The sequence below is a fragment of the Strix uralensis genome, chromosome 1 (assembly GCF_047716275.1).
Source record: "Strix uralensis isolate ZFMK-TIS-50842 chromosome 1, bStrUra1, whole genome shotgun sequence".
Classification (NCBI taxonomy): domain Eukaryota; kingdom Metazoa; phylum Chordata; class Aves; order Strigiformes; family Strigidae; genus Strix; species Strix uralensis.
This window is the reverse complement of record NC_133972.1, coordinates 15,933,441-15,957,426: the sequence shown is the minus strand read 5'-3', so window position 1 is coordinate 15,957,426 and position 23,986 is coordinate 15,933,441. Positions and strand designations below refer to the sequence as shown.

The window sequence follows — 23,986 nt, the reverse complement described above, 5'->3', positions numbered from 1 at the left end:
CATGTTAAATGCATAAATCGTAATCATATTTTAATATTTTAAAAATTATTTCATATATATCATGTATGGAATATGGCATTATAATGTATTAAAATTTTAATATATATTATTATATGTTATAAAAAGAAATATAAATAACAGCTTCTACATGAAGTTCACTTCGAAAGTAAGCTGCTTGACATATAGGAAGCTTTAAGTCTTATTTTTCAAAAAGGCATTGTAAAGCTCTGATTCTAATTAACTCACGTTGTAAGTTAATTGTAATTACACTGTAATACATTGCAAAAGCCTAATTCTGATTAACTTCACTATGATGATGGAATTACTTCTAATAGACACTGGCATAAATAGGATCAATACAAACTGTCACATAAGCTTACATTTATCCACTGGGGAAAAAGCAGAGACTTGAGTAGATGTATCTTCACATCCCTTCTTCCAAGTCAGTTTACATTTCCAAAACAAATATTCAAAATAAAATTAAGCAATTCAAACTATCGAATACTAAGCACAGGAGACCTTTCTAATTTCAGTTCTATGTGAGAAGATAGAAGAAACTTCTTCCCTATAACAGCAGCTCTTCACTTCCTCTTTTCACTATGACTTCAACCCTGAACAAGTCCCTGAGAAGCAGCAATCTAAAGTGACCTGGCATGCCAGAACAACTGCCTGGTACACCACAAAGCATTCTCCTTAGCACTGACATTACAAAAATGATATACTGGCTCTGGCTGGGATCAAATTGGCCAAGAAGGCCCATGGTATCCTGGCTTGGATCAGCAATAGCGTGTCCAGCAGGACAGGGAAGTGATCTTACCCCTGTACTCGGCACTGGTGAGGCTGCACCTCGATTACTGGGTTCAGTTTTGGGCCCCTCACTACAAAAAGGACATTGAATGACTCGAGCGTGTCCAGAGAAGGGCAACGAAGCTGGTGCAGGGTCTGGAGCACAGGTCTGATGGGGAGCGGCTGAGGGAACTGGGGGGGTTTAGTCTGGAGAAGAGGAAGTTGAGGGGAGACCTCATCGCCCTCTACAACTCCCTGAAAGGAGGGTGCAGAGAGGGGGAATGAGTCTCTTGAACAAAGGAACAAGGGATAGGACAAGAGGGAATGGCCTCAAGCTGCACCAGGGAAGGTTTAGACTGGCTATTAGGAAGTATTTCTTTCCAGAAGGGGTTGTTGGGCGTTGGAATGGGCTGCCCAGGGCAGGGGTGGAGTCCCCATCCCTGGAGGGGTTTCAGAGTCAGGTTGACCCAGCGCTGAGGGATCTGGTGGAGTTGAGAACAGTCAGTGTGAGGTTAATGGTTGGACTGGATAATCTTCAGGGTCTCTTCCAACCTAGATCATCTGTGATTCTGTGACATTACTAAATTAATCTTCATAGCAGCCTATATGGTGCTGTGCTTCCCAGTTGTGGCTAGAAGAGTGTTGGTAGCAGAGCACTGTTCGGGCTGCTGCTGAAGAGGGCTTGCACAGTGTCAAGGCTTTCTTGCCACACCCTCCCCCATAAAGGCCAGGAGGTTGGGGGTGGGCAAGAGGTTAGGAGGGGACACAGCTGGGTCAGCTGACCAAAACTGACCATAGCAATATCCTGTACTGTACAATGTCATGCTCAGCAATAGAAACTCAGAGAATGGAGGAGGAAGGGGGGATGTTTAGGATTATGGAGTTTCTCTTCCCAGACTGCTCTTACACGTCCAGAGGCCTTGCCTCCCACGAAGCAGCTGGACTTCTGCCTGCTGATGCGAAGTAGTGAATGAATTCCTCTCTTTGTTTTGCTTGCATGTGCAGCTTTTGCTTTTCTTACTAAACTGCCATTCTTAATAAACTGCCATTTTAATCCATGACTCTTTTGGCCTTCCTTCTATTTTTCTCCCCATCTCCCTGGAGAGGGGAGTGAGCAAAAGGTAGGGCGGGCGTTTGGCTGCTGGCCATGGTCAAGCCACTACAACTTATTCAGTACAAACTAATGTCTACATTTCAGGAAGAGAGGCATTTTGCAAGACCAAAGCAGTATGCCATATTTTGTTTTTTCACACTAGCATTTATCTCTGAGGTTCTCTTAAACTATGGCAAGAAATTAAAAACACATGCATTTCTTTACATAACTATGCAGATCTTTGCTGATGATATCCAGAGTCACTCAGGCTGTGAAATCTCCATCCTTGGAGATACTCAAAACTTGACTGGATGTGGCCCAGAGTAACCTGATGTAGCTTTGAAGCTGGCCCTGTGTTGAGCAGGCCTTGGAGCACATGAACTCCAGTGGTTGCTTGTTACCTGAATTATTCTAGGGTCTTGTAATCTTTTCCTCTTTCAAAACAGAATTCTAAATTTCCTTTTTGTCAGGAAAGAAGAAACTATTAATCAGGAGGAACAGAAATTAACACAGGGAAGTGGTTGAAAAGGTAGGGCTCAAAGCAAAAGCCTGCCATAATTCTGAATTACTCTTCTCTGTTTGGAAAAAAAAAACCCAAAAAACAACCACTAAGCATTATTTTAATAAAGTCTGAGCCTTTGTTACATGCACAGTTGTGCAAACATGTGGACCAATTTTAGTTCTCTGAGCAATTCAGTGAAGCCAGAAGGCACTGAAGCTAGGAACCACAACTTCTAGTTGCAAAAAGATCTTCATAACATTCATCTAAGAAACAAACTGTGACTTTTCAGGAGAGTTCCTTCTATTCAAGGCAGCCATATTATTGACCTGTGGGCTGGATTTGATTTACAAGAATTTTTCACCTAAGCCTCTGCCTGGGAGTGGGGAGATTGGAAATATGCTTTCACCTGTACCCTGTACAATCTACAACTTAAAGCTATGATATCCATCATCTAAGCATGGTTCCCTCTGCTAAAAAGGTAGGACTGCCTTGATGTGATCACTGGCAGTGTCAGAACCACCTTTTCTGTATCACTGTATTTTTTCAGAATACGCAGGACACGTATCAGTGTATCAGAGTATCAGTGATGTCTCCACAACTTACCTGTCAATAATGGCACACATGTCAATGGTGACATTGGCAAAGCTTCCCAGCTGGCCTTGCTCCACTGCGTGCAAATCCACCAGCTGATCATCCACGTGAATAAACTGCATGCATCCTTGAAATGAATGCTGAAATAGTGGGTGATCCGAGTCATTCATCTGTATAGGAAACCCTGTAGAGCAGCAGAATAAAGAGCATGATTAACTTCATATACTATTATTCAAGCCAGTATTTTTTCACAGAAAAAGACATGTTTTCTAGATGAGGAAGAAAAAGGCAAGGTGGGAAGGAAATATTATACAGTTATTAGATTACATTGCAATGTTATTGATTTAAATCATTGGCAACTACCTGCAAGAATTTATAACGTACAGCTGATGATTCTTTCATTAATTTTTGTCTACGGGATGGAAGTCTTCTGCTATCCTCCTCCTCCCCCAGCCCTCTATTGCTGTTTCTCATTACTTCTCTCTTCATACGAAGACTAAGGCAATAGGAAAATGATTCATCTCCTTGCTATATTTTAGGAATCACATTCCTGTTTCTCAGATTTTCCTGACAGAAATGTATTCCATGTATTCTATTAAGTGAATTTCCAGTTCAGCTTTCTCTAGAACTAGGCTTCCTGGGCAATGAATACCTGTGCTGGAAACTTTCTGCAAACTTAAAACTAACTCTAAAATCTAATTCCTGGCCCACTTCTGAGGAATCTGAGGACATTCTGTAGTATTTTCATTTTTGCTCTGAACACATTCATTAGCCTGTCTTTCTGAAGGTGATTTATAAGAGGTGAGAATGAACTAGTGTCTTGACTCAGGCTAAAGGCAGGGAGACAGAGGATGTTTGTATGTAATTGTTTAACTGAATGCCCTTCAGAAGTGAATGTGTCAATTTACTTAAGAAAAATGTCCTCGATTAGACAGTGGAGAGTCTCATTCACTACTTATAAATCTGTAACAATGAACTCCCTGAAAAAGCTTCAAGAAAATAATTTAGACAGAATCTTTTTAAGATAAGGGCAGGAAGCAGTTTATTGGTAGAGAAGGTTAAAAGTCTGAAAAAATGCATAATGGTTTTGCAGATTTCAGCTAGGAAGATGACTAGACATGCAGTTCTTGACTAACATGGGTAAAAAAATCATACTCATTTGCTTTGGTAGCTAAAACAGATTATACAGCTCCCATTCCTTCTCCGACTTTCCTACCCAACTTCCCAATCTCCAATGCCTTACTGTCTTCTTCAATAGCATGGAAACAGCTATTTGTGGAGACAGGAGAATAACAGATTATCAAACCAATACTGCTTAAACAGCAGCAGGAAAAAGGAATGAACATCATTTTAAATTCTGTTCCTGAATACAGTTTATCATCTGCCACACAAATAGTTGGATTGGCTAAAAGAGAGGGCAATGAACAGAGTGTAAAAATAAGCAACTGGGGGTTGAGGACAGATGCTGCTTATTGCGGCACCTAAAAAACCCGCAGATACACGTAAGTCTTCCCCAAAATATAATTAAGATCAATTTTAACTGAAAGGCTGTGCCAGAACATTAATATGACCAGTAATGTTTTTAAAAATTTTCTAAAACTGTCTTGCCCATCAGCTAAAGTTAATGCCAGTAGCTCCTAAATTTCCCTGACTCACTTCAGCAAGCACTCACTTCAGAGTTCACTGGTGGTGCCACAGAATTAATCAGGGATGTTACAGTAATTAAGCAGTGACCATGCTAAAAGTTAGATCTGACAGGTATTTCAAGAATTTGAGCAAAGGCTTGTCCTGAGGTCATACCACCTTTGGAGCAAAATTGTGACACTATCACAGGGAGCCATAAACTGATATGAGAAAGATAAATGACCCCCTCACACTAATACACATCAGATGGAGAAGGAAAAACTCCTGGGGGTTCACCCAATTGCCTAGCTAGTGCATAATAACCTCATCAGACCAACTGCCCCCCACCAAAATAATCCTAGACTGCAGGAATTGTTATTTTGGACTGGTGGAGCAGTCAAGTTGTAGGGACAGGATTTATATTCTCTTCCCAGCATGTGCATTGGCTAGTGACTTATCTGATGAAGACAGGTCTTTCAGAAACCTGCCTCCTACTTTTTTTTACTTGTTCTTTCTAGTGACTGACTGAACTGATTTATCTGAGGCTTTACATACAGAGAGAGACAGAAAGTGCAAGTTTTTGTTTGGTCTTTTGTTTGGTCGATGCAAGCACAATATTTGCATGTTCCTATCAGGTGCTTTCTCCAATTATATCTAAAGAGCTCACTCTTTCAGTACAATTGTCTGCTTTCAAATTGTCACTGAAACTACCCTATAACTCTTTCTCAGCAAGAACCCCAAACTAACACCAAGCACATGGCCATTTAGATCTTCAGTGCATTAGCAGAGCTGTGCAGGAGACCTGTGTATCATCTTCTGGTTCAAAGCAGTTCCACAATTCCTTTGTTTTCAATATTAAATTTGGGGTTACCCAACACTGAGGTAAACTCTTAGTGACATGCATGTAAACCCAGCAAAGACAAGGACATTATATGGATATATCTGAATATAATAAAAGATTATCTGCCATCCTTCAATCACTAACTGAAAAAGAAGATCAAAACCTAGATCCACAATTTACTCTTCACATCAAAAAGAGTACGAACCAAATAATTAAGCCACAAATGTATGATTAGATTCAGCAATATATTCCAACAAATTACTACCAATATTTGATGGCATTTGAGAACTAACCAGAGAAGCATTTCAACATGTGATTCTCAGCTTCACTGAATCTGGACTATCAATTCTTGGCCTACACGATATTAGCACACAGTTATTACTGCTCTCTGGGACATGTTCTGCACTTTCCTACTGGTTGAACCTGCAAACAGGAAAGTAGCAGCTGGGTCCCTCAGCCTGGACAGAGACCCCAGGTCCCTGGGTTCCCAGGCTGGGCTCCACTGGCTGGGGTAGGAAGGAGTCATGGGCTGGAGTGGCTGGAGGTGGCGGCCGCTCCTAACCTAACTACATAAATCGAGCTTTCCTCTATTACCCTAGAGACTGGTGTACACTGAACATTAGTCAGTTTGGGATTCTGAATTTTGCTATGTCTATCAATGGATGAAGACTATAATTTGCTCACTCATGTCTTTGCCTGTCTTCCCGCTACTCCCTGGGCTGTTTCTGGTCATGTAAGGAACTGGAAGAGGATGGGTTTTTATGCACTTGCACAGCAACTTGCATAAATTGTGAGGCTGGGTGTCAAGGCATTTCAGTCATGCTATACTATAACAGACAGTTATGCAAAGAGCTAATTTCCCAAAACAATTCACTATCCACAGGAAATGGAAGAATAGGGGGTTTTTTGAACCATGTGCTTCTCACAATCCAACCTTCTCTAACACCAATTTTTTTCTGCTTTAAAATTTTTGCCATTGCTTAGAGAAACTTTTCAGAATGCAGTTAAAAAACATACTGTTATGTAAAGAGTTTAGCACATGGGAAAGCAACTAGATAAGCCTTGTGTATAACACCTACACTGGTTTTGAACTATTAGGTATACAGTCTAATGCCCATTAATTTTGGTGAGACCTGGACATTTTAAGCAATTCCAGTTCGAGTCACCTGGGGCAAAGCATCTGCCTCAAATGTAAACCTGGAAATGACCTAGTATCTTGCGGTTGTTATTTCAATACACAGGTCAACGCCTTCCCCTTCTAGATTTCCATTATTGAGACATGATCGACTTCCTCATCCTTCCTACAGTGAATGAAATTTCAATTAAATGAACTTGTATAACCAAGGATGACAGCAATACTGTCACAAGAAAGGCTAAATAATGGATGAACAATTTGGACAGCACTGTATTGATCTTCTCGCTGACAAGAAAATATGTACATTTTCAAAATGCACCTAAAATGCAGTTTGGACAGTTTAAAACAGTGTTCATGCTTATGATTACAAGTGCACCTCAAAGCTATGTAGACTCCCTTATCCTGTAATTTCTACATCTTTCTGACTTTTTCTATACAAAATCTGAATCTTAACATTTTATTTTTCACATTTTAAGCCCACAAAGAGATGGATTATCCTGCAAAGGCCAGACATGGACTGAATCGCAGTTTTCCCAAGTTCAAGGAAATTTGTTTCCAGGACTTCATTCTGATGTACCAAAGATGGAACAGGCAAAATTCTAGATCCAGCTCCTGGTCTTAATTCAAACTTTTGGGAAAAATTTGAAAATCTATAGTTCTGATTTATGCTATATTCTATGTTAAATGTCACTTTAATAAAATAAATATAATAAATCTATTATAATAGGTATAATAAAATACCTATGAAATATGTCAAGATCTGTTATGCTTCTCTTCCAATCACCTGAGTAAGGTTCTGTCAACAACATTATAAGAAAGGATGTTGAAGGAAGAACACATTCGGGTTCATGGTATAATACCAAACGAACATACAGTCAGGGCACGCCATTAAACATCTGATGCACTATTTATTTCTGGATCCGACCTAAGAATGAAATATCATACTTGACTCTGAATATACAGAGATTATTTTGTATCCCTATGTGAAACACTTCAGATTTCCTTTGAAATGTAATGCAAATTCTATTGTGAAAAGAAGGCAGTTTTTCTTCACAGCTTGTGACAACACCACATCATTATATTTTTATTTTTGCCTTTTGTTTTATTTGTAAGTTAATGATGGGCTGATGTTTGTATACAGATGGTACTTGGTATTTTACTTCTTTAAATGAAAAATACACCTCATTTAAAAAAAAATGTAACTATTATCTTAGATATCTTACTCGTAGTCCATATTGTCTTCAACTAGTTGCACAGGTAGCTGCAGAATCTAGTAATTGATAGAAAAAGCAACTGATCTCAAGTCTGACACTGATTTTTATCTGCATGGTATTTCATGGATCCTTGCTATGCAGAATAAGAGGAAGGAAAAAAAAAATCTTTATTTTTCAGGATCATTCAAGGGTCAAGTAGTCTTCAAATTTTCTATACTTATCATACAGAGTTGAAAGATGTTATTCTGAACCCACAGAACAAAACTCAAATTCAGTACATAACAATGTACTTAGATTCAAGATACAGCTGGTGTTTCATATGTAAATAAACAGAAAAAGACCCTATCAGAAAAGCTCAATACACCTACCTACCCAAATTCACTGTAGTATTTTTATGTTTGTTTCAGTCAGACCAGAATGGGGCCCTTAATGTGAAGTGGAACACATGCAATAACTTTGGAAAACTAGAAGTTTCCTGCTCCAAAAGCATGAAATAAACTAAAGTAAACAAACTGCAGAAGGGATGAACAGCATGCGTTAAAATGGAGTATATTTTTTAATTTCATTGCATCTCTGTAAAGCTACAGAAATGTTTAAAAAACCAAACACGTATACTTTCCAAGTATTTGAAGGAATATGGGATTGGTACATGAGGTTTCAACAGTCATGGCTCTTTAACTCCAGTCATAATTCTGTATTAGGGAATATGAGGACTAAGGACGGGGATTGCCAAGACATTTGGATCCCATGTCTAGCAACCATACGAACTGTTCTGAAAATAAACACGACTTCAGAGTCTCCCAGCTCAGTGGAGTGCAGAAAGGCAAACCAGAATGGGAACTACAATTTTTCTGTGTGTATTTGCAGAGAAAGTAACCAATTTTTTGATTGAGGCATTTTCTAATAAATTAAGCTTTACTTTTGCCTTCATTGTTTCATTTATAGAAACACAGAGGTTGAATGCAAGGTAGGGAGTAATTTCGTTGACTGAGGGAAGTCTGCTTTTTAAAGTAGCTAGAGGTTGCTTTTTTGTTTTTTTCTTCAGAAACTGCCTGGTTTTACCAGTTGTTAACCACTTCCACTTCCTGCCAACTTAAATGGAGTTTGAGAGCAGTCAGACACTTAAGACATAAATGAAGTGTCCTCATGAAAAGTACAATAAAAAGACAAACAACTGCTTTAAAATGAAAGAAAAGATTTTAGATACATTTTAATCCTTTACTGGCAGTGATCAAAATAAACCAGGACACTGAGACTGTAATAAAGGTAATATAAATAACACAATGAAATGGAACACAAATGAAAAAAAATATATTGTTTTAAAACAGACCACTTATGAAGCATTTAAGCACAGTTTTATGCTCTGACAGTTCTTAGTACAAAGGCAATTCTGTTTCCTGGCAGAGGAACAGTGAAAAAAATTAATAAAATATTTTGGGTATTGTGGTGGTTTGACCTTGGCTAGATGCCAGGTACCCACCAAGTCGCTCTCACTTCCCCCCCTTCCCCCTTTTTCTCTCAACAGGGCAAAAAGGGGAAAGAAAATAACATAGGAAAAAAACCCAACCCTTGTGGGTAAAAAAAAGCAGTTTTAATATAAACAAAGCGAAGCAAAGGTCCGCGCGTGGAAGCAAAAAGAAAACAGATTTATTCTCTACTTCCCATTAACAGGCGATGTCGGGCCTTCTCAGGAAGCAGGGCTCTGATACGCGCAGTGGTTGCCTCGGAGGACCAAGGGTGACCCCACCCCCTTCCTCCTTTCTCCCAGCTTTATACTCGAGCAGACGTCATATGGTCTGGAATATCCCTTTGGTCAGTTCGGGTCAGCTGTCCTGGCTGTGTCCCCTCCCAAGATCTTGCCCACCCCGTCCCACTGTGGGGGGAAAATGTCAGAAAGAGCCTTGGTGCTGTGTAAGCACTACTCAGCGGTAGCCACAACACCAGTGTGCTATCAACACCCTGCCAGCTCCCAACATCAAACACAGCACCATGAGGGCTGCTACAGGGGGAAACCAATTCCGGCTCAGCCAGACACAGTACAGGTATCATCTGACAAAACAATGAAAATGTCTTCTGCTGTTTTTAAATGAAGGTTTTATTATCTTTATAAAGTGAGTTCCCATGAAACAAATGTGGTGCGTGAATGACTGAAACTCTAAAATATGAAATCAGCAAGAACTCTGTTTTGAAATAAACTCAAAAGCTGTCCTGATCTTCCTGTTTAGACAAAATTCTCCTTCAAATAACTGGAAACAAAAGCAATAGCAGCAAGTTTCAATCATCACTTTCTGACATAGAGAGAAGCTGTAAGAATGACCATTATTACCAGTCTTTGCTAATTTAAGTCAATCTAACACTTCACTGCAATTTCTATCTCATTTTATTGGATATGATAGAGAATACAGAAAGCTACATAATGATTAAATTGCAGCAAATCTGTACATTACACTACCTATATAATACATGCTATTCATAGGCTATTTTATAACAAAGAGAATAAATGTACACTAGATTTTCAAAGTTACTGTTATTTCACTTCTACTGAAAATGTCCCATGAAGATAAAAAATGTCTAGAGACTGCTGGAGATAATTACACTTAAGGAGATATAAGCAGCATAAAATACTCAATGACTATTTACTGCCTTTAAAAGATGTACAGTGTGGAGATTACACTATTGGCATTAATTGTGTAATCTTATTTGCTGCTCCTACATGAACTTATTTTGTATTTTCACGTACTACAAAGTTCTGGCTACAATATCACTACAGCGAATTTACTTCAATCAAAAATATTAGTATAGAAGTCGTTGGACCAATTCAGCTACAGATTCACATGATGTACTTCCACCAACTTCCATCTAAGAGATTTATAATTTAATCGACAATCTTTTTTTCAGTCCAGTTAACAAAGGTGTTAGAATGAAAGCATTTAGTATTGAGTGGCTAACCACTCAAGCAAAATCCCTGTGAGCTATAGTTCGTATGACCACAATACATCACTTTGTGGTAAACAGCACCAGTATGGAACTGAGTTTTTGTTTAGGTACCTTAAACACACCACTTCTAGTTTCATGCCATACACTGCATGTTCTTCAGTATTCCAAATTATCTCACTTAGATCCTATTATCAACTATAACCACAGAATTAGCTCTTGGTTGCAAAGACTTTGTTGGAGCTTTGCTGCTAATAAATGCTTCTACATATTTAGAACTTGAAAAGCAATCTGATTTGAAGTGCATTCAGATATTCAGCACATCTTAAATGTCTATTCTGACATTTCTGTTAGCAATAACTTTCAGGTTTTGAACACCTTAAATTTATTTTTCAGACTGCCAAACCTAACTTAAAAATATTAATCACCATATAGTATATCGTCTCATATATCACTATATAGATGGTTTCTATAAGTCAAAATTAAGGATGCCCATTAAATATGGCTGGTAGATTTAAAGATCAACACTGTTACTCTTTAATGAACAAACTAAAAAAATAATTAATTGGATGTTTAAAGAGTTATCTTAATCATTTTCATATTTTGCAAAGCTTAGATTTTCCTTGATTAATCGTATTTTTGTTCTTAAATTCAGATAAAATTATATTACCTGAGCAATGAAATAAAAGTACATTAAGTTCTGTAGGGCTTAATGGAATCCCTATAAACAGTCATTAAATTCATAGTAATGGCCGTCTCCTTATGCTTATTAGAATCTTATGCAAAAAAGACACAGTAATTAATTTTAAAATCTTAGCATTACAAACTATAGAACTGATTAACAAATTTTTACCTATTCTCTTACATTTTCAGTTTATAATAACTGTAAATACATGTGAATCAAAAAAAGTACCATGGTACTTTTCTTCTCAGTTGCATTTTTTACCACTTATTAGATAAAGATAAGATGAAAGAAAGGCAGGATAAAGAGGGAAAATCACATGGTCGTTCTGATACTTTAAAAGTACATATAGCAATGTGATTAGTAGTGCCTCCACTTTTTAATAGATTAGCAAATGGCATTTGCTCGTATTATGAGATATTTGCAAACTGTTGGAATTACATACCCATTTGGGTAAACTGGGTAGTTTAACTTACTAAAGTGTTATGCATCTTTAATTCAGTGGTAGAATAGAACTTTGTATCTGTTTTTTCAGGTGGTCATGATTTAAACAATATTTAGCTTTCTTCTTTCTATTTAGAAACACAAATACAGAAATAGATTGCCAGTAGACTGTCTTTCCAAATTTAGAAAGAAATAACAAAGAATCTCTACAATGTGAACACACACATTCTCTCTTTTCTGAATCTGAGCTAATTTATCTGTAGCACATAATTTGTGCCTGCAGTTCACATGAATAGTTAGCAACTCTTAATATTGTTATAAGTGAAAAGCACTCATACAGCAGCGTGTATTGAAGTTATATTAATATTAGAAAGGAATTCATATCATAAATCAGAATGGACTCTAGTCAACAATAATAACAACAAAATCAATTTTCTGTTATTTCCATAATTATTTAAAGCTATTATGAGTGCAAATATTTCACTAAATGGAAAGAAACAAGTCTATTTGTCTTTTACTCGAAAGATTTGAATGTTAGAAAGGATCACAATTTTGTTATCAGTTTTTAAACTTGATGCTTTCTCTCTTGAAAAAAAAAAGAGATGAAAATATTATAATTTTAGAAACTGATCATTTAATTAGAAGATTAAAGAAAATAATTCTAGCTGTTGGGTTATGGTGTGTTTCAACTTTCTCAGCTCACCCAGCTTTCACTTTATTACAAGTCTACTCACTCAAAGCAAGGTATGTGTACAGTAGAAAAATGCTAGAAAGTAATATACAGAAATTACTTTACCTTCATTCTCCTGTCTTTTTGAATTTAAAAAAAAAAAAAAAACAAAACCCAAACAAAACAGGCAATTTGTTTTCAAAGAAATTGAATGAAAGTTTAAACTGAAACCACAAAATAACTCCTTAAGCAGCATAACCCTTAACATTCTTTCTTCCTCATAGTATTAATATCAAGTCCAATGGAGCCAAGGAGATTTCTTAAACACTGTGGCTGGCTATTTAAAAGCACAGCAGGCATAGCAGCAGAGGCCTCATATAATAATGACTCAACATAAAGTTAATGGGAGGTTTTTTGAATAACAAGTTACAGGACTTAACTGTGACAAATTGCATTAGGCTCATTAAAAGTTCTCTTGAAAGTGCTTTAAAATGCACGGTAGTGTATACTGATTGACTCATGTCCAAAGAAAATACGATATTTGTTAAAAGAATTGTGCTTATTTCCTTGAAAGAAGGTTTATTTTTTGTTTTCTTGGAAATATACACTGGAAAGTACACAGTGACAATAATGTTATTGATATGCCACATCCAAGATGGATCTCTTCCTACTGTAATGCTGAATAATTCCTACCAAAATGACCGAAGCAATTCAGCGTGTTGAGAAAAGCTACGTAAAGAATAATACAGTTGCCAAATATAAAAGAAATCTTAGCTTTTCAAATTTTGTTTGGTTGTTTGATGTAATATTTATATTCTTAAAAGTTCCAAATAATTATAGAAATTACGATGGATCAATTTTAAGATTTATTTTCAACAGGAGCTCAACTAAAATCTTTAACAGGTATCAGGTGGTTACCTTCCATTGATATTGACACTGGTCTCTTTAGTGATGCCTCACAGAGTGTGAAAATAAAGACCAAAATTACAGTCACTTATGAAAAATCCCATTATTATAAAATGATAAAATAATTTCCTTTAGAGGGGACCTCTGGAGATGATCTGATCCAAACTGCTCTTCAGAGGAGGTCAAATTAGGGCAAGTTACTTAGGGATGTATCCAGTCCAGTTCACTGTCTCTGAGGATGGAGATTTCAGAACCTCTCTGGACAAAGTGTTCCAGTGTTTGACCACACTCATGGTTGAGAAATGTGTCCTTGCATTTAATCAGAATTCCCCATGTTGCAACTTGTGTCTGTTCCCTTTTGTCTTCACATTATACAACTCCAAGTAGAGTCTGGATCCATCTTCTCTACACCCTCCCAGTAGTCAGCTGTAGACAGCAAGATCTCCCTTCAGCCTTCTCTTCAGAGGCTAAACAAACCCAGATCTCTCAGCCAGCCTCTCCTCATACATCATGTGCTTGAGGCCCTTAACCCTCTTGGCTGATCCTCTGCTTGACTTGCAATGACTTGCATGTCATTGTCTTTCTTGCATTGAAGTGCCCAACACAATGTGTTCCTGTGCTGATTTTGTCTGGGATAGAGTTAATTTTCTTCATAGTAGCTAGTATGGGGCTATGTTTTGGATTTGTGCTGGAAACAGTGTTAATAATACAGAGATGTTTTCATTATTGCTGAGAAGTGCTTATACAGCATCAAGGCCCTTTCTGCTTCTCACCCCACCCCACCAGCGAGCAGGCTGGGGGAGCACAAGAAGTTGGGGGGGGGACACAGCTGGGACGGCTGACCCCAACCGACCCAAAGGATATCCCACACCATATGGCGTCATGCTCAGCAATATAAAGATGGGGAAGAAGAGGAAGGGAAGGACGTTCGGAGTGATGGCATTTGTCTCCCCAGGTCACCGTTACACATGATGGAGCCCTGCTTTCTTGGAGATGGCTGAACACCAGCCTGCCCGTGGGAAGTGGTGAATGAATTCATTGTTTTGCTTTGCTTGTGCGTGCAGCTTTTGCTTTACCTATTAAGCTGTCTTTACCTCAACCCATGAGTTTTCTCACTTTTATCCTTCCGATTCTCTCCCCATCCCACCGGGGAGGCGGGGAGTGAGTGAGCAGCTGTGTGGTGCTTAGCTGCTGGCTGGGCTTAAACCATGACAGCTCCAGACGGGGTCTCGCCAGTGCTGATGGAGGGGAAGAATCACTCACTGCAGCCTGTTGACTCTGCTCTTGCTGATGCAGCTCAGTATGCCAGTGGCCACTGTCATCACATTACTGCTTATGTTCAACTTGTCCCTCAGGACCCAAGGTCCTTTTCTGCAGAACTCTTTATCCTGTTGATGACTAGATTGGACTGATGCACTGGATTATTCAGTCCCTGGTGCAGGACTTTGAGTTCCTCTTTGCTGTACATGATGAGGTCTTGGTTAGCTCATTTTTCCAGCATGTTGAGGTCCAAGTGAATAGCAGCCTTAAGTTCCAGCATACCAACTGTTTCCCCTAGTTTGTTATCATCCACAAATTGCTGAGGGTGCACTCCATCCCGTTACCCAGGTTGTTTATAAAAACATCAAATAGAATCAGCCCCGGCATCAGTCCCTTAAGAACACCACTAGTAACTGGTCACCACTTAGACTTTGTGCTGCTGATCACCACCACACGAGCCTGGTGTCCAGTCAATTTTCCCCCACCTTATAGTTCATCTATCCAGTCCATATTTCACCAATTTCCTATGAAGACACTATGCAGACTGCGCTGAAGGCCTTTCTAAGACCAAAGTATACGACATTCACAGTTCTCACTGTCCTCTCATCTATGGAGCCAATGATAGTGGGCAATTTCAGGTATCTCCCAAAATTAGCATAACATTTCAAAGATCATTGACAGCAACCTTGCAATGAGATCGGCTACCTCTATCAGCACTCTTGGATCCAGGCCACCTGACGCCACAGACTTCTCTACATCTGATTTGCATGTGCAGTCCCTAATCTGGTCTTTCTCTGATGTGGACTTTACTTAACTCCCCCAGGCTCTGCCACTAGTTGGAGGGGCCTGGGAGCCCTGAAAGCAAACTTTACAAAGAAAGGCCAAAGCAAGGAAGGCACAAAGTATCTCAGCCTTTTCCATGTCCTCTGTCCCTAGGTCTCTATCCCACTGATGAGTGGAACTGCATTTTTCTTCATTTCCACTTGCTGCTGAAATACTTACTGAAGACTCTCTTGCTGCTGTCATATCCCCAACTAGCTTCATCTCCAGCTGAGCTTTGGCTTTCCCAGTTCCAACCTTGCATGCTTGGGCAATGACTCTATATTCCTCTTGGATTCCTGCTTCTGGCTGGTGTGTTATTTCCTTTTTGCATTTGAACTCAATCAGGTGTTCCCTTTTTCCTATAGTTAAGTTAGTTTCATTTAAACAATATAAATTATTGAAATAGATCTGGTAAAATATACAGATAGCCCAGAGTTTTCTTTTCACTTTGACTGTATCAATGACATTAAATTCCAGTTATATGCACACAATCTCTAGTGTCTATTGGAAAAGAAAAGGAAAATCGATTATAATGTAAATTGCCCTAATGTCCGCTTCGTTCATATTATGTTCTTTGTAGGCATGTTACGTACTTTGCAGAGTGAGACTTCAGGGTATTTTTGATAAGTGCCAAATGTTAAAAACATTTTTCTGTTTAGGGGGCTTTACTACAGAGTTGAAACTCTGAACAGCATAATGCATTGGTAGTTAAAAAAAGTATGGAATGCATCAGAGGAAAGAGGCTGAGAAAAGAAGGGATAAAAGAAGACAGGAAAATTACATCTAACCTGTGTGTCTCCTACTCCTTCTGTTGGTCTTTGTCTTTCAATTACAAAACCAAAGTAATATTTACTTTGAACCAATGAGGGAAAGAAACAACAATTTAGCTGAGGACATGCTCTGCAGACCCTGTTATTCAGCTGGCAAAACAGGATGCCTTGCTCCAGTCCTTTTCCTTTCCTCTCTGCTGTGATGAGCCAAGCTACACAAACAAAAGCTCCATGGCAGCTTTACCAAAATGTTGTGCAGGACTATACTTCCATTTTCTGGGGTGAAGTAGGTCTTTGCTGAAATTGAAGCGGGGGATGCAAGAACTGTGGATGATATTTTTTTTTTCTTGTCTATGAAATACAGGCATTTTTGGGAAGCTATGCAAAAAGATGAGGGTTTCAACTCTAGCTGAACTCTGCTACAAGGTAGAGCTCAGAATTTAGGGGAGAGTTACGTTGTGTAAGACCAAGATGACTCTGCTTTAATTTGGAACATAAGGATTTTTTGCAGGGGAGATAAAGGAAAGACAAAGACCGCAAAGGTTCTTACAGAGATGCTGGAATTTGAGTTCGGGTTAAGCCAGCAAATGCATGTCTATGGAAGAGAGAGGGACCAAAATATTTCAGAAAACAATTAAACTAAAGCAAATGAAACAACTGAGAACTAGGAGGTTTACATGGCTATTAAGGATCACTAACTTGCTCACTGACTGAGCAGACCCATCTGATTCATAATTTTGTATCTTAGTGAAATAACATCTAAAGATTTGCTTGGTTTTGAAAAGACACTAAGGTAAAAACAATTATTTTGTCTGCACATGGCTTGGAGCCTCTGAATTTGTTTAAAGTGAAAGACCAGCTTTCTGTATTTTGTATCTCAAGTAATCAAAACAGCAAATATGTGTAATTAAATGAGCACAAAGGAAAAGAAAATGTGACACTTAGCACCTCTTGGTAAACAGTAAAGAGGCTTAGAGAATCTAAACTACTCCACTGACGTCGTATAGGGTTTCATGTGGCTAAAATTATAGATGTCACTGAAAAAAAGAGGGACATTTATACATTTGCAGTTTAAGCCCACATGTCCTTATTCAAAAAAAGCACATAAGCACACACATAAGTCCATGTATGCAGAAGTTCAATATAAAAGGCTTATTCTCCCAAATTGTTTATCTTTCTGTCTTGCAGGTAGAATTATCTTGATAATATGGCTTTAAATAGCACAGGCGACAGAGCACAGGAGACCAGCTGCTACATCCTATCTGACTTTATTATCCACAAATTTTGTCTATCTTGAGAGGATGGTAAGTAGTGAAGTCCTCATTGCACATGTGATTGAAAGTTAGCCTTAAATATAATGACTCAAACAATACTTAAACAAATTATCCAGACAGGTTGCAAATGACTATCTACATAATTTCTAGGCTCTGTCAGATCACGTACCCTGAGTTCTAACCTTTTTTGACTCTTTTTTTCCTTTTTCCTTTAAATATTTTGTAAGAATTTGAAATGAAAGTGGAAAATTAGAAAAGTACCATTTCCAGTGTTCCTCAGAAATAAACAAGAGGCTTTCTTTTATTGCAGTCAGAGATCAACGTGAAATAGATTTACTAGCCCAACAACCATATAACACTGTTACATACAGAAGCACGTATTTGCATTTCACTCTTCATTTTCTCATCATCAGAAATCAATGTGCTTGTGCGTAGTACCAGTCACAGTCAGGTTCTATTTCTATATGTCTACATATAATATATTTAGTTCCTGTGTTGGTGATCTGCAGAAGTCAACAATCACAAAGCTGTGATTTATGGCTAAGAATACATGGGGCACGTTTTGTAAGAAGGGATATTTTAGTAAATTTTGATCTTAATTGTAATGTTCATAAAGGGAACAGTTCTAATCTAGGAGACAAACATGGGAATATTTGTACTCAGTATGCCTCCAGATGTATCCATGGCAGGAGTAAAAAGGAGAGAAAAAGTGAAAGGGAGAAAGCAGGACATTGTTAACATCAAGCAACTATATATATAGCAATCATTAGCAAGACTGTAACTCTCCAAGTTTGACTGGGCAGTGTATCTGAGGAAAATACATCTTGGCAAGAAACATGATTCGCCAATCATTAATGTTTACCATTGAAATCCAAGGACACTTAAGCACAAGGAAAAGATGTCAGCAGAGGCCTATTTTTAAGACAACAAGGACAGAGAAAGACAGAAATTGATAGCACTTACAAGAACAGAAAGTCAGAAATTGTTGATTTGAACTCCAGTTAAGAATGATCAGATTATACTGTTTTAATGACTTTGTCTTCTATAATCTATATCTTCTTTGGAAGAGCCAACATACCTTATAATAAAAAACCAGTTAATTTCTTTTTTAAAAGTTAGGTTTACATTCAGAATTAAATTTTAAGCGTCTCCACTTAAGCCATGAAGACAGTGAAGACTTCTGTGCTTTATAGGCTAGTCATGGGAGTCTAATAAAGCACTTCAATGCAAAGGTCTTGCCAAGACCTATTTGAATGAAGGCACTCAGAGGCTATGTAAAAACTGAAATCTGGCACACAAGAGTTACACATGTGCATATATTCGCATATATAAAAGACAATCTGCACTCAAAAAGTCCATTTATTGTCAAGGATCTTTCAAATATCCACTGTTACAGTCATGTAAAGACAGGTGTTTATACTTGGAAAATGTAGGAAATACATACACAATTATATCAGTGCCAGTCTTCAGAAAAGAGGTGACAGCTTTGTCAGTAGGACTTTTTTATGAGTCATGTCAACTAGATTGAGCTGAATTTATCTGATTGTCAAGGATAAAAAGCAGCTGCTTATATAATTTTGAAAGTCGTTGGAGTCTATCAAGTAAGGCATTACAGAGAAAATACCAGATAGCAATGTTCCCAAGGAAAAATCAAATTTAATTATCAGAACAATGAACACAGTAATATAGATGGAGATGTGCTACCTGCTCATTTCTAAACCCATCCGCTATCAAAGCTAACGCTGATGACTTATAAGCGGAATCTGTTATTTCACTACAGCACTACATTCTTAACTCACATTCTCATGAGTTAAGAAGTCACATCATTTGGTTCTGTCACTTAATTCGCGAACAAAAGATGAGCAAATATTTTGATACACACAAGCCAAGGAACTCTTGGCTGCAGAGTGAAAAGTAGATTCACCCCAGACAGCAGAAAGTGAATTATAAGAATTGTATAGGTGCTGCTCAAGATAAGAAAAACTTTGAAAAATAATATAATTACTTGAAAACTAGAAACTTACATAAGTCCCCTACCCTGATTTCTAAATGAAATTTTAATCAAGTGTTCTGACAAACTTAGGCAACTATAGCAAAAAACCAGAAATTTTAACTATTCAATTTACATGACTACAATATTGCCTTGTCATACAACAGTGAAATCAGAATTGTATTTATAGAATACAAGCATCATGTTTTAGAGACAGGGATGTTCCCTATATATTCTTCCAACTCTATTGCCTTCACAAATATTTGCAAGGCAGCAAAGCTATAAGCAACATTTACATTGAAACTATTCAACCAAGTTCTCGAATGTAGCTTCCCAGGCCAATACTGTCTCCCAAAATATTATTCGTATCCCACTTTTCAACAAGGGCAGTTTTTTTTTAACTTCAGTACAACAGATGTGCACATTTACACATATGTGTTTTGTCCCCTCCCCCTTACACACTCTATTTTCACTAACACAAGTGGATTAGAAAGAGAATAATTTATAATCACTCAGGGAGGGTAACTCTGGAATGACTTAGCAAATCAGATAATAGGGGAAAGGGATTTATAGTGTTTTAAAATGCAGTTTGATAAATTAATGGAAGAAATCATATGGCAGCTTAGGGTGATTTTCAAGTTACAAATCAAGGTTGTGACATGAGACCTTTGGTGTGTAAATCTGAAGGAGAATTGAAAAAAGTGGATTGCTGTCTGTTCATGATGTTTGTACCATATTTATATTGTACTAATACAATGCTTCAAGGCTTCTGCTGGCTACCTGCAAAGGCATATATAGGTTTGGAGTTCGATTTTTTTAAAATCCTTGATCTATCAGCAGAATCTCAGTGTATTTTCACCCTTCTGTAAAGCAATGGATTGCCACAGTAAGATTGAATCTGGCACAAGGAAGGCCAGTGCTCCCAGCGGTTTTAAATTCCAGAGTGACTCCTCTTGACCTGCTCATTTAGCATGCTCAGCTAACTGGAATGGCAGATATCTCCAGAGTGGCTTAAGGGTAAGACCTCTGCAGGTAAGATCCATTCACCAGGATGCGTGGGAAATTTCAAACCCAACAGCAGCTCCTGCAGGATTAGGTCACTGGTGTTGCCTCATGAGCTTTCCAATTCTTTTCCTGTGTTTACTAATACTCAGGGGTTTTTGGTTTGTCCTGTGATCAAAAGTTAGAGTACTGGGAATTTTCTGGTGGTAGAGGAATGCATGTAGAGAAAATGGTCCAAAAACTGTTGGATTAAGTATCTACTGCATGGAGTTGAGGGAAACAAAAGACAATGACTCTTCAGCCCTATGTTTCTAAGCCATATCTGAGATACAGTATCTGAAAGTGCATAGAATATTTAATAACAAATATACCTTTTAATAATTTAATTTTTCCCTCCATTCAAAATCCCAGCATCTAAACAACAAATGTTCAAATTTAAGGTTCTGTGCAGAGATAACATACCTTAATTTTTTTTGGCACAAGTAACAAAGCATGAGGAAGTTTTTAAAGATGGGTTTTAACATTGTAGCTGTTTCTTGGCAACTCATAAAACATAGGCAAAATTGCTTAATATTTTTGCTTATACTAGGTTACAAAAAATTAAGAGATATTTCCCTTTTCTCCTCTGCCATCCTATTAGTAGTTCTTTGATAGAGCAAAATGGAAAGAATATGCCAAAAGTCCTTTTTAAAATAAATTTCCATAATTAAGTTTGATTACTTCTATTTCCAAACAGCTACAGATGTTTTTCTAATTAGCACTGGGAGTTTTACACTGGCACTGATGCTGCTGACTTTTCCTAAAGGAAATTGCGCACTTCTGCCCATTAACTTGAGTGAGTAAAAAATGTCAACAGGATAACATGCGCAAACAATCTGTTAGCTGCATTTCGACATTGCTCTTTTTATTGGGTGCATTCCCTCAGGAATCTTAATACCATAAAATTATATTGAAAATGCCATAAAGCACACAGACTTCTGACTTGACACCAGTACTGAATTTCAACACTGTATACTTAAAATGACATTTAAAATATTGTCTAATGATTAGATCCAGGGGAGGGAAAACTGTCACAACATTAATAGTTAATTAAAATTATTACTCTGATAAAAATTATAATATTACTCTCATGAGAAATAATATGCCCTGCTTTATCTGGGTTATATTCAAGTATACTTGACACGTTGAGCGGTATTTTATTTCAATTTATTTCACAAGATGGTGTTAGCAGACACCATTGTGGCATGTCTGCTGACTGGCCCCTGCAAAACCCTACCACTCTCCATGGAAACCACTGTACGAATATTGGATCTATGCCTGTTCCCTTAGGCTGGTAGGTCTTGATACTTCTGATATCTGGGATATCTGCTAGCAAGCACAGATATGTTAAGATTAAAGCAACAAATATGGCCTTTCAGATGTTTTCCCCTCAACTTAGCATTTCCATAACCTGATTAGAAAGACAAAGTTGTGTTCTGGCATTTTCTGCACACCCACTGGCAAATTTCACTGTCAAGGTGTGTGCATATGTGCAATTAAGGGCATTTACACACCCACACTGGGTAGGAAATGCATATCTAGCTTGTTTGGTGTCTAATTACTTGCCCACTATTGCCCTAATTTGTGGAACTCTGTCTTCTTGGAAGATTTTGCACAGCTCTTATCTGGTTTAGACATTCTGCTGAGAGTTTATCTTTCAAGCTCTTTTTAATAATTCATAGTGATTAATCACGTTTACATACTTGCATAAAGAGTACTGTATCAAGGCAAATGACTGATCTGTAAAGAGGAAAAGAAAAGCATACCAACATTGTACCTTCAGCTACCACTAATTGGCCCAGTCCATTAACTTTAGTAGAGGAATGTCAACTTACACCAGCTGAGAACTTGTTTCTTTCTTCAATAAGTTTAGAAAATGTCTTCTTAGGTTGACTTCTGCTGGTGGTTTACACTGAACTGTGAAGAACTTTATATGGTAATAAAGACTATTCCCTTATGTACTTTGGTAATGTGAATAGCAAGTAATGTAAGAATTAAAGTTAGTAAGGATTTTAGAACAAGGTTGCTTCTCAGATTTAAAATGCAAGGCTTTATTACAGACAATTTGGTAGGGATTTACCCTATGCAAAGAGATACATGTCATTTTTGTTTTCATTTGAGCTACTCTGTCCTGAGAATCATGTTAAAATTGGAAACAGGAAGATTAAAAGTACGCAGCTTTGATCTGAATGCATTTGATACTGTCTTATTAAATTTGTCAGAATTTGAACTTTAGAAGTGACTCCAGTTGTGCAGAAACATAGCTGTTTGGTTGACATCATGCTAGAAGTGAAATTCCCCTGCATATAAATGGATAGCCCTGACTGGAGATTAGGCCCCAAGCACATGAGAAATTAATCTCCAAAGTATCATACTCTCTTACTAAGCCATGCGTAATGTGCTACATATCCAGGTGACCTGCAAAGACTCTGCATATAATAATAATAAAAAAAAAAGCAATAAAACCTTTTCCTCACTACTGTGAATTTTCAATATTCAGACATATAGGATTTTCTCCCATTTCCACTATCATGTATTCATTCACCATTCTTTGAAGCCTCTACTCTATGTATATTTGATGTTTCTCCCTTTTTGCTAATTCCCCTCTCCCATTTTTTCACTCAGTTTCCTGCCACAATCTTGCCTTCTGCTCATCTGTATTTTTATTTGTTTCTCTTTCAAACATCTCTTTTCCATGGCTCACTGATATCTTGCCCTTCTGTTTATTACTTCCCATTTTCTCTAATACCAACTTTTTTTTTTTCAACTTTCATATTCTTGTACAAACAGAAAAATAACCATAGAGACCATATGGTCTCTAAGAGTGACCAGAAGTAGATTCTCAGGAAAAAATGTATAAACAGAGCAAGCATATGGTCCCCTGGTGTACTCCCTCCCAAATTCCTGTAATGTGCAATAAAGGGACATCTTGAGCCAGTTTGCACACCTTACTTGTATTTAATAGCTGTTGATGGACTTTTCTTCTGTGAAGTGACTGTTCTTTGAAGCCAGTTACACTGTTCTCATCTGCAGCAGTATTTTGTATTTGAATATACTTGCATTACTTTTAAATATGCTATTAATGCTTGGATTGTGAGAAACACAGAATAGTGATTTCCTATGTACATTTTCCATGCCATGCATGACTGCAACCCAAATCACATCCCTCCTCATCCAAGAGCAAGATGAGGAGACGTTTTGTTCTTCATCTCTTCTCATACAGAAGTTTTGATGAGTTTTGTCACCCTTCCCATAAGCCTTTTCTACTTCTACTATACCTTTCTGAGATGAGCTGACCATATCAAAATGCACACAATACTCAAAAGGTGAGGGGACATCATTGATTTATATAATGGTATTAGCTCCCATTTTTGTTCCTTGCCAGCTCATTTTCTGTGATAAGGAACT

General features: G+C 37.7%; 1 protein-coding gene across 1 annotated transcript in view; it reads right to left on the bottom strand.

The window, feature by feature from the left end:
* Positions 1 to 23,986, bottom strand: part of CNTNAP2 (contactin associated protein 2) — a 1,208,535-nt gene that overhangs the window by 474,340 nt on the left and 710,209 nt on the right. Inside the window, exon 10 of the mRNA XM_074892371.1 lies at positions 2,985 to 3,156. Within this exon, the coding sequence (XP_074748472.1) occupies positions 2,985 to 3,156 (172 nt within the window). The remainder of the gene's footprint in view (positions 1 to 2,984; positions 3,157 to 23,986) is intronic.